Source organism: Ambystoma mexicanum, chromosome 4p, assembly GCF_040938575.1.
Source record: "Ambystoma mexicanum isolate Mex_15411 chromosome 4p, UKY_AmexF1_1, whole genome shotgun sequence".
NCBI classification, from domain to species: Eukaryota; Metazoa; Chordata; class Amphibia; order Caudata; family Ambystomatidae; genus Ambystoma; species Ambystoma mexicanum.
Window position 1 is genome coordinate 1,158,291,704 of NC_090927.1, and position 12,547 is coordinate 1,158,304,250.

Below are 12,547 nucleotides of genomic sequence, written 5' to 3' on the forward strand. Positions count from 1 at the left end.
TAATGAGGCCCATAGTCTCTTGTTTTTAGAGTAGATGCTCTTTGCCTTGCAGTGCGTCTTATTGCAGCTTAGAAAACTACATGCAGTGGGAAAGCTTACACATCTGGCCATTCAATTTCAAATGCTATTGATTCGTTTTTCCTTTTGAATGAGTTAAGGACTTATTAAAAGGACCCTAACGTGTGACTTGTATCGATGCGGCCAGATGCTGCTGAATTTTGATGTCAGAAGTAGGATCATTTTCTGTTGCTTTCTTTGTAACATCTAGTTAAAACCTATGCATATGAAGGTTTCAAGACTTGAGAAATGCACATACGCCAACTGATATACCCAAATAACAACATGAGAGCCAAGCATCCACATACCGGTTGTTACTGCTTCATTGAAGGAAGCTGTTAATACAAAGGACCATCTAAATTTTAAGATCACACATGTAACCTGTGCATTACTGTAAATACTTTTTTTTTTTTTTTGTTTCGCTTTGCTTTCAAGGTGGACTCCGGCATGCCACAGCCAGTGTTGCAGGGCATGAGGCCTACAAGCAATTGAAGTTTGAAGGAGGAGTTCATCGGGTGCAGAGGGTGCCAAAGACTGAAAAACAGGGGCGTGTTCATACCAGTACCATGTCTGTAGCTATTTTGCCACAGCCAAACGAGGTGAATGATTTTAAATGAAGCATTTTCTTGCATTCCTTTTTAAGTAAAGGAAATGTAGTGTTTTACAATAATGGACTTACTTCTGTTCTGTATATTGCCATAAATGTAGCTGAATTACATATCTTTGGGATTTAACGCAGTAACCTTTTTTCAGGTAATATATTGGCCAGGAACTGGAGTGCGCGCCTCGCCCCTTCTCATTTTTGACTAATTACATATCAAGATACAATGCAAATAAATAATTCATACAATAAAGTTCATATACAAGTTGAAAGTAAAATAATTACAATTGCTAGAAATACAATGAATAAATGGAGAATGGCAGTAAACCATTACATTCAAATGTCAGTATGCTTATTAAATAAACAATAATAAAAGTCAGTATGGGTGGATCTATATGTTAACAATAAATCACTACATAGTAAACCAGCCATACAGAACAGGAACATGGGGATAGTGGACAGAAAGTCAAATTAATGAAGATTACGTACATTCTTTATCCTATTTAGTGGTAACAATGGATTACGGTCTTTGAGATGTGTAAACCATTGTAAGCCATTTATTGATCTATAAGGAAATGTTGAGTGAAGTTTTAGATAATAACCTTTCAATTCCATGGAGCAAACAGATAAAGAGTTCCAAGAGTCCATCAAAGACACTTTTCCAGCATTTTTCCAATTATGAGTAATCATTTGGGATGCAGCAATGATCATTAAATTTAATTTTGTAGAGGATTAAGCATCCTTTGGAAGTTTGTGCAGTCCTTCATTGGACAATCTGTGGGCTATACAAGCTTGTATAACATACACTTGTATAGCCCGCAGGTTGTGTAACACACATTGTTCCAAGTCTACCAGAAGCAATGCAGAGTGTACATGCAGCCAACTCTTTGCCACCACCCATGCAGATTCATGAACTGTTCACGGCCCAGTGCATTCCCATGTGAAATAAAAACACTTTGACTTAAAGATATGATATGATAGATAATTTAATAAGCGCCTGTACACAAGTGTTTCAAGGCGCATTTCAAAGCCATACCACTTCCCAAAGCTTAGTAGGAAGGTTGTCATTTCAATCTTTTTCCCAGTCAATTTGAATTTAGCACTTAAGGCCCTTACTAACATCCATTCATTTTACATTGTTAATTGCCCAAGGCTGATGTTGGTTAAGTAGCTTAAGATTCATCAGGAACTCTATGTATTGTAGAATAAGAAATAATCGCTTGCAAAACCTCTCAATAAGGTGAAACTCAGGATTCACAAAACCATACTCTGACACTAGGAAGAGTGAAGGGATTAGTGAGTTATTCTTAAACACAGGCTGACCTCAGGAGGTGCCTTGTTGTACTGTGAATTCAGAAATACAGGTTGATTATTAACAGGTATTTTTATTGTACCGATTATAGAAGATGTGTTAAAGGCGGTGCAAGTAAAGGCATCCTAGATAATCTTATAAACCTACATTAAAAAGCTTTTTTTAATGCGGCCTTGTAAACTGCTGCAGGATCTGTCTTAATTCGAAGGGATCAGAGTATGTTAAATCGTATCGTAAAAGATTGTTTTTATTAGTAGTGGCATTCCCTACTAGCATTGAGTTGTCTGAGAGGAAAGGTTTTATTTCCGAAAACTAGGAAAATGTACTCCCCCTTATTTGTATAATATGACTTTATTCCTTAGCAATACATGCAATGTTATTATTCAGTAAACATGTTGGAATCCTACACTCTTTTCTTAAACAAGTCTGCTAAAGACACAAAGCATAAAGGGTGTATTCAAAATATCAGAGAAGAACATTGACTTAGTAGTCCCATCTATCAACCACAAGAGCAATAGAGCAATAAAAGGCTCTGTTTACCAGTTAGATAATTTATTTTTTTAAACGTGGATTTAATATTCAGCTGAATGGTGGATATAATATCCTTAGAATTTAATGTCCTCTCTCATTTGATATCCATGTCGGAGTTTGTGCAAGAATTGGTAAGTGGAAGAATATCCGATTTGTTTAAATGTATGTCATTAGACTCCAGAATTGGAGGGGCTGAATTTACTAAGCTACATAAGTGGCCTGAATAAGGGCTTAAATAATTTCTTGGTGTAGGTTTTACTTGCACTATTTGTATTGAGCTTAGTGAAGTGTGTGTGCCAGTCACCAAGAAAGTTATGGTGGGTTTAAAAAGGTTTGAAAAAAAAAACAACTTTTCACCGAAAATAGGAAAGTTAATTGCACTAAATCGGACATTCCACAACGCCACCTATTAGCCATTGTTGGAAGTTCACCTCCAATTCTGAGCCACAACAGCAAGGCATTGTGGGTATGCAAATGAACTGAAATGCAAACCTTTTTCACCAGGAAATTGTCTTTGTCTATGTGGGCAGTGCTATTTTACACATAGCTTAATCAACCCAAGACAGACATTTGCAAGGCAGTCGGAACTACATAATTTCACCCTTATTAGGGATCATCAGTGTAGTATACTCTAGTCCTGGCAGCCTTGTGGGTGGAGCATTTGGTGTTAAAACATGGGCAAATGCTCCAACCACAAGGCTAGGACTATACTGCACTGATGATCCCTTATAAGGATGAAACCAGATATGTAGTTATCCTGACTTCCTTGCAAAATGTCTGTCTTGGGTTGTGTCATGATCCCAGCACAGAAATACAGATCCCATTCAGAAATACTTGAGAGGCAGGGAACTTCATTTCTATCAGTGGCTTCAAGCTTGGCGCAAGAGGCATTTGCCTAACTCTTAGCATTGTACTCATAGGCTCATTACACTTTATCTTCCCTATCTTCAACCTGGCCGCCGCTAATCCCATAAGGTAACTCACAGTGCAGTCTACACCTGTAGCAGAGGGAGCCACTTAAGTCCCGCCTCCGCCGAAGCTCTCGCTTTGCGTCTTCTCCGCTGACCGCGGGTAACACTTCTAGCAATCTTCTGACAGAACCTGTCAACAGAAGAAACCGAGTCAAAGATATTAGTTCCGTAGCAAAATCAACAGAATAGCAGAAAAACTGTAAAGACTTACCGAACTGAAGTTTTCCAAGAATTTTCCTCAGTCTGCAGTAATATTCGAAGTCTCTGCATCTCCTGTCAGAAGATACGTCGAAGCCGCAGCATTTTTTTCTCTCAGCATCCTACATCCGCGGTTGCAGCGTATTCTTCCGAAAGCTTCTACAGCAGTTCCCTGCATCGTCCGAAGTTGTTTTCTTCACAGTTTCTCCGAAGACCTGCAAAACAAAGGTATTGAATGAATGAACTTGTTAAAAGAAAAGAAAGAAGAAGTTTCATATGTGCTTACCTGAAGTCTCAACACTTTTCTTCGCTTATTTTTACCGCGCTTGTTTCTGAAGGCAGCTATTACTCTGTTTTTTTGACGAACTGACGTAATCTAATGTTTCCTTAGAAAACGAGTATAGCTGCAGCCTTACCACAGCCTAAACCCTTGTTAGGGAACCACGAACATGCGAAGGATAAAAGGAAATTCTAGCAAGAGAGATCTCTCCAACGTAGGGACCATTTCTAATTTGATGAACTATAAACAATTATTATTCTTACCAAGAGACTTGCCCTTGATACTTTAAAAGAAGTTTTGGACGCTATTCAGATAAAAGGCTTTCAACACGATTACCCCCTCAGAATAAGTCACCTACCCAACACGCCCCTGTAGAATACAGGATGGAGAGCTCCACAAAACAAAAGCACAGGTGAGAAGGGAGGGTTATTTTCAAGATACACTGTATCACGGTTATCAGTTTGTGAATGGGGATTACAATAGTGGCTTTGTTATAATTTTTGTTGCCACAGAACAAGTGCCCAGACCACAGGTCCTCAGCTGAAAAGGCATTACACTCCTGCAGAGACTTTAGGTAAGCATTACAAGCCATGTATAAAAGGGACATCGACAAGGCGTGCAAGTAATACTATCCCTAGTGTGATATCCACTGTACACATGCTCCTTCATGCGTTGAGGTCCCTCAGATTGTTTTTTTCCACCATCGTAGTTGGACGCATATCACAGAGTTCCTTTTTGGCTTACGCTATTACTTTGAAAAAGTTTAAAGCTAGACTTTCTTTCTGTCCTTTTGACAACAGTACACTGCAAGATCTCCGGCAATGGCTTTCGAGGACAAGATCCGTTGACGACAACGACTCCGTCTCGACAAACTTGTCTGCGGCCTATCTAGGCCCCAGCAGGCCTTGGCCCTGTGCAGTAGGGAGAAGATTCCATCTCACTTAGAGAATGCATATTCCACCTATACTTCCTTGTATTCCACCAGGCTGCCATCTTTACACACTATGGAAAATACTCCTTTTAAATTCTGTCCTTCCTGTAACAGGAAGTTTCCCTAGAAGGGTTCACACCGTGTGTGTAACCTTTGCCTCTCTAGGGACCACGCAGAAAACCAGTGCAAGTCTTGCAAACTGTTTAGGCCTAAAACTTTAAAGGACCAAAAGACTAAACGATGGGCCCACCATGCCATGCAGGCCGAGGCCGCCATGGACATCGAGGCAGCCTCCAACGATGGCAGCGTTGGCGTCTTAAGTGACGCAGAGGGCAATCTGGATCCAATGGATTCCCGTGTGCGAGCCCCTGACTCCAACAGGCAGGCCAGCGGTTCTGCTACAGAGACGACACCCAGCGACTCAAGCACCTCCATTACATGCCACACCAACCACATCCCCATGGCCGACAGTCGACCACGTCGTCGACAGATAAGCCACACGTGGTGTCTGAGGGAAGGTCCGAACATTCACTGTCCTCTGGGACATCGCAGTCGCTATTACCATATGACAGGCCCCCGAAACAGACGCCAACATCTGTTTCCGACCCTGTGTCAAAATCTGCAAAGTCCTCGGGTTCTGGCGATCGTGCGATGAAAGACATCCACAACGGCACCTGCAAAAAGCTCTAAAGTGAGCGACTTAATTAAAAAACATGTCCCTGACACCCTACTGAAGACCAGAACATCGGAAAACTCCAAATCATCGACGCCCCAAGACTCAAAATCACAAAGTTCAAAGAGTAGGGATTATTCCACCCCTGAGGACAACCTTCCAGGGGCAATGCATCATTCCCTCTGAAAGGGTGCATCTACCTACACCTAAGCATCTACCTACACCTGCTCCCTCAGTGTTGCCAAGTCCCTCCCAACTGACCCCAGAAGAGTTTGAAAGGGTTATGAGGAGAATTTCTAGTTTTGTAAATTTCTTTGATCAACACCCAGATCAACTCCCCAACCATCAGGGCCCCCCTCAAGTCGAAGCAGCTAGCAAACAGCCCGATGCCAAAAGAGCCCTCCTGGGCGCTACACAAACTAATACCTTGTCATATCAAGAAGTAGGTCAAGACACATACTATTACGACACTGAAGGCTCATAAAACCCTGGCTCATTTACAGACCCAGAAGACACAGGGGACCTAGACCAATACTATGATGATGATGATGATTACATCATCCAATCCCCAGACCATACCGACCAACCGGTGGCTGATTTCCCAGTAGACAACCAGCTGCAGTACAATGACCTGCTCTTAAAGGCTGCCGAACACTTTTAAGATAGATACCCAGGAAGCTCAAGATGATAACGACTTTGTAGAGGACATCCCTGGGGATAAGAGATCTGCAGCACAGTTCATCCCTCTGCTTCAATCTGTCCAGAGGCGTATTCAGCGTTCTCTACTTACCCCCAATCTGACAAGGGCAGTCAACCCACGTATTGAAAACATTTTCAAACCACCCCCATCAGACCCATTGTACATTAGGGGGCAGCTAAACCTAACTCTCTAGTAGTCACCACCACAAAGAAGAGAGCAGGAACGCCTTTAGCCTCTTCCAAAGCCCATCCCAACAAGGAGAGTAAGAAGATCTACACCCTGGACAGGAAAGTAGCTTCTTCGACTGCCTATCAAGTAAGGATTGCTAAAAACACTAGGCTGTTATCCAGCTATAATTGCCACAAATGGGGCGAGATTGCACAACAAATAGACTTTGTTCCAGAGCCCCTAAAGACACAGCTCTTACACACTATTGCTGAAGGAAGACAAGTAGCAAGCTGCATTCTTAAGAATAACTTGGACCCAGCAGACAATGCGGGCGAATTGTAGCGGAAGGTACACTCGTCAAATGCCATGCATGGCTTTGTCAATCGGGTTTCAAATTAGAGACCCAGGCTACCCTTTTAAACATGCCCATCAAGCCCAACGCATTATTTAGAAAAGCGGTTGAGGATGCGCTAAAAGGTTTGAAGGAGGAATACGACACCCTCTAATCCCTCGGACAACTCACTAACCAACCCTTTGGGCAGAGAGGAGATTCAAATTGGCGCCGGTTTAGAGCACAAAACTCCCAGCGCTCCTCCAATTACAACCAGGGTAGGCAGAGTTCGCCCTGGGGTTCTTCACAAGGGCAGTCCTCCCAAAAGAATTTTCAAAGGGGCCAAAGAAGGTCCAGAAGTAGGGGCCGATCCTCCTCCTCAAGAGGGGGCTCCACCCCTCCTAAGTATCATTACTTACTATCAACTGCTACAGGTTCCCTCCCATGCCTCTCCAGTAGGTCATATTTCTCACATTACCACTGCATATTGGGGGATGGGGGGAATCACGTCAGACAAGTGGGTACTTTCCACTGTTGTCGGGAGCTATTGCATAGAGCTAATAAAAACACCAGCCAACCACTTGCCAAGACAAAGAACAATGTATCCTGTTAGAAGAAGTCAAAGCACTGCTACTAAAGGACGCCATATAAATCGCCCCGGTAAACAAGGGTATTTATTCAATGTACTTCCTTGTGCCGAAAAAAGACCGAACAATGCGCCCTGTCCTAGACGTGCGCCCGGCGAACACCTATGTCAAGCCACACAAATTCTGCATGACAACGTTACAGAAAGTAATCCCACTGCTAAAACAGGGGAATTACATGGTAACCTTGGACATGTAAGATGCATACTTTCATATTTCAATGTTCCCAATGCACAGAAGATTCCTGCGCTTCAAAATAGCAAACCAACGCAACCAATTCAAGGTGCTACCCTTCGCTCCAAAGGTATTCACCAAGGCACTAGCGCTAGTGGTAGTGCACCTACGCATAGAATCCATCCCAGTGTGTACCCTTATCTGAGCGACGGGCTGATAACGGGGGAATCCCCCCAAATTTGCAAGCAAAATACCCAAAGAACAATCAACCTTCTGTTCCAATTGGGATTCTCAATCAACGAGAAAAAAATCAAGTCTCATTCCAAGCAAGACAAAACAGTTCTTAGGGGCTGTCATAAAGACAGAAGAGGGTCTAGTCTTTCCATCGAAAACGAAACGAAAAAGTGAAAAACATACTGCTGCAAATACCTCAGTAGCTAGCTGGTCGCCAAATAACCATATGGAAAGCAATGCGCTTGCTCGGGATAATGGCGTCATGCATTTACCTGGTCCCGAATACCCGGTTGCGCATGTGCCCAATGCCAGAATGATTAGTAAACAGTGGTCTCAGGGAAGCGGTCACTTCGATCTAGTGGTTGTTTCGCTAACCGTGGTTCAAGCGCTACGCTGGTGGACATAGGAAAATCTATTAAATGGAAAACCTTTTCACAACTCTACAGTGCAAGCGATTGTCACTACAGACGCATCTCTCACCAGGTGGGGAGCCCGTTATCTTCACCACACAGCCCCTTGGCCTGTGGACCCATATCACAGCCCAATATCACATAAACCTTTTAGAGCTACTAGCATTGCTCAAAGCCCTACAAGCTTTCCAAGTGCATCTGTCAGGCCAAACAGTACAAATCATCACAGACCGCACCACTGACATTTTTTACATATACAAGCAGGGAGGCACACCCATTCCAAGTCTGTCCAGGCTAGCACAAACAATTTGGAAGTGGGCACTCAAGCGGAACATGTTCCTATTGGCGCAGCATGTTCCAGGCAAACTCATTTCTCTGGCAGACTCTTTAAGCAGCGATCCTCTACCCGAAGAGCACGAGTGGCAGCTCAGCATAAACATCTGACGATATTTTCCCCATCTGGGGCTATCCTCCCTTAGACTTGTTCGCCACAAGCCAAAACACACAATGCCCAGATTTTGCATCCAGGTTTCCCCAACCTATATCCAAGGGGAACGCCATGTAGATGAGCTGGTCAGGGAAATTTGCCTACACTTTTCCCCCAACACGGCTACTGAGCAGGATAGTGAACAAAATGCACCAGGAACAAGTGACGCTAATCCTGGTTGCTGCTATGTGGGCGAGACAAACTTTGTTTCTGCATCTGCACAAGCTGGCGATGTGCGATTCAATCAAACTCCCTTACCCCTCCAATATGCTCACCCAACACGAGGGGGACAAAGTTACACCCACCATGCATGAACTTGGCAGCTTAGCTCCTGAAGTCATAGTTTGGCCATTTAAAACTACCTCAAGGAGGCACGTGAACCAAACACCAGCCATTCAAATTTTAACAAATTTGAAAAGATTTGTAATATTGTGCCGGTCAAAAAAGGTAAACCCGATCAAATATACGCCATCACACATTCTTCATTACATGCTCCACTTACTGGACTCCAGTCTAGTATTTAACTCCATCAAGGTTCACCTAGAGGCTCTGCGTACACCACTTCTCAAAGCAAGGTGTCCTGGTGGAAAGTCCCTGTCATTAAGTTATTCATGGACGGAGTAAAAAGGCTTTACCCCCCCCATTTCAAACCCTCCTCTAGGGTGGGATCTAAATGTAGTACTCGTAAAGCTCCTAGGCCCCCCTTTGAGCCTATGCACAAGTCCAGCCTTACACACCAAACATATAAAACTTTTTTGGTGGCCATGACCTCGATAAGAATAGTTGGTGAACTACAGGCTCCATCCGTGCAAGACCCTTTCTTTGTTATCCTCAAAGACAAGTTGTTACTAAGAACACACCCTAGGTTTTCACCTAAGTTCATATCCAAGTTCCATGTCAACCAGTCCATCAAACTACCCGCTTTCTTTCAAAACCCTTCAAGCTTCACTGAGAAAAACCTCCATACACTAGATGTAAGGAGGGCAGTTCTTTAATATGTAAATAAAACAAAAGCGCTACGAAAAACGGACCAACTGTTTGTCTCGGTAGCACCTGCCAGGGAAGATGATCACGTTTAAAAGAAACGCCATCTCCAAATGGATAATGAAATGCATACAGCTCTGCTACACTCGATCAAACAAAACTCTGCCTTTCACACCAAGAGCACTCTAACAGGGGTACAGGAGCTACCTTCGCCCTTATTGCAAATGTCCCGCTGGACGCCATTTGCAAAGCAGCTACGTGGAGCTCTATACATACTTTTACTCGGCACTACTGCATTGACACACATTCTAAAGCAGATTCGCAGGTGGAACATATATTTGCTGTGGTAACTTCTCACAACCCACCACCTTCTCCAGACACTGCTCGCTAATCTGTGCATAGCATGTGATCTAAGCAGATCCGCAATCCTCAGAAGGGATACATTACTCACCGTAATTGTATTTCTGATGCTTGTATCTGCTTAGATTCACATGCGCCCACCCTTCCTCCCCTGTGGAGTAGAATGTGCATAGATGTTTTCTGGCTTATCTACTCTTATCTGCTTTATTACATCTGTACTCATGCTACACTTCATACTACCTCATGTCAGAAACAAAACAATCTGAGAGACCTCTATGCGTGAAGGACCATGGGTACAGTGGACATCACACTAGAGATATTATTACTGGCACACCCTGTCGACGACATCCCTTTTCGAGTTTAGAAAACAAAAAATGTAATACTCTGCGGCACCACTAGATGTCGGCTTATGCATAGCATGTGGATCTGAGCAGATAAAAGCATCAAATACGAATACGGTGAGTAATGTATTATATATAATTACATAGTGTGTCATATTTTACTAGAGCATTTCATTAGTCATTGTGGTGTTATTGGGCCTCCAGTAGTATATTTTTGTATGCTATTGTCTAATTTTAATTCTTGGTGTTTCACTCTGTGCGCTCATTCACCATCACTCCTTCTGCTCTCCAAGCTACCGTGAATTGGTCTGGCTATCTTCCCAGATGTGTCCCCTTTTCATCTAACAAGGGTGGCTTCCTAAACATCTGTGTACCAGGTCAGAGTTTAGAAATCCATTCTAACAGCCAATAGTTTTTCGAGTTGCACCCATTGTTTCGCAGTATCTTTCCGTAAGTGGGGTACGAATGCCCTCATCTGTGCTGCTTGCTAATACCTTCCAGGTCCGTAAGGTAATATAAGGGTGTTGTGACCAGACCAATCCTTTGCCTTTCCCAGCCCCTTCCCACCAAAGGAAAAGAGTCAGTCTGCTCTTTGCCTCCCTTAACAACAAATCCGGGAACCTAATGGGTAGCATCTGAAACGTGTGTAGTATTTTAGGCAGGAGCATTATCTACCTGCTACCTACCCATCCATGAGATCGTAGGTTGGCCAATACTTCGACATCTTGAAACAGTTGAGCAAACAATCGGGGATAATTTGCCTCGTACTAGTCTGACAATGAGCGGGTCATTACTAACCCTAAATATTTTAACACTTGCCCCCCCCCCCTTAAACTCTATTGAAAGCAAATGCAAATCTGCACCTTATCCGTCAATTATCTATCAAGCGGAAGGAGCATCGACTTCTGGACATTCATCAAAAATCCCAAAAGAGCCCTGCACTCCTGGATTAACAATAGAACAGCCGGTGTCAATGGGTTACAGATATGTCATACAATATCATCAGCATACATACCGAGCTTGTACTCAACTCCTCCCACTTGGATTCCCTCAAGCTTATTCCTAATCCTCGCCCCCAATGGTTCCATAATTAAAGCGAAAAGGAGGGGGGACAGGGGGCATCCCTGCCTCATACCCCTCTGCAGGGAGAAGTGTCTTGATCTCTTCCCATTTACTGTTACCCACACTTTGTGGTTCGCATATACTGCCCAAATCCCCTTCAAAACTCCGCCCGCGAAGCTGGGTCTCTGGAGAACCACATACAGGAAGTCACCCCCCACCCCATGATCAAAAGCCTTCTCCCCATCGAGAGAAAGCAACATAAGGCTGTCACCTTTCCCCCCTTGCTTATTCGATTAGATGCAAGGTCTTCCTCAGAGTATCAGCCCCCTCTTTCACTAGAATGAATCCCACCTGATTGGTGTGAACTAATTTGGGCATGTCTCTCTCGAAGTGAGTGGGCAGTATTCTCATGCATATGTTTTCCTCGCTATTTAAAAGGGAAAACCTCTTGAAAATCCACACTGAGAATGTATCTTCTCCTGGGGCTTTCCCCGCTGGCATTCTTCTTATGGTGGTGCCAACTTTCTCAAGAGCCACTGGGATCTCCAGCAACTCCATCTCCTCGGAGTTTAGGCATGGGAGAGACACTTCATCCAAATGTAAAATTACCTCAATTCCACCAGTCTCCCCTTTCTTATACAATGCAGAATAACAATCTGCAAAGCTCTCGGTATGTCCCCTGAGCTTGTTAACACAGAGCCCTCTACGGTCGTAATCTTTCACCCAACTTTACAATCTCTGTGCGCTCAGTCGGGCTGCCAAAAGCACCCCTGCTTTATCACCCCTAATACATTTGTTTCAGAAACCTTAGTTTCTTAACTGTTTCCCCTATTCCAAACACCTTTAGCTCAGATCTCTTTCCTCGCAGTAAATCTGTAAGGTCCCCTGTCTCTGCCTCACTCCTCAACACTCTAGCTTTCAATTGGGGAATTATCTATCTGCTCTCCACTATTCTATTGCTCTCTCTTTCTATGGACCCCCTCGCTTATCAGTCGCCCCCTCCATGTCGCCTTCCCAGCATCCTAGACCACCCCTGTCACGACTTCCCCAGTGCTAAACTCACAAAATTCACACATTTCTCACCCCACATTGTCACCA

General features: G+C 43.6%; 1 protein-coding gene across 1 annotated transcript in view; it reads left to right on the forward strand.

Moving 5' to 3' along the window:
• MTRF1L (mitochondrial translation release factor 1 like) overlaps positions 1-12,547 on the forward strand; it is a 459,754-nt gene that overhangs the window by 152,579 nt on the left and 294,628 nt on the right. The window contains exon 4 of the mRNA XM_069606774.1: positions 493-656. Coding sequence (XP_069462875.1) covers positions 493-656 — 164 coding nt within the window. The remainder of the gene's footprint in view (positions 1-492; positions 657-12,547) is intronic.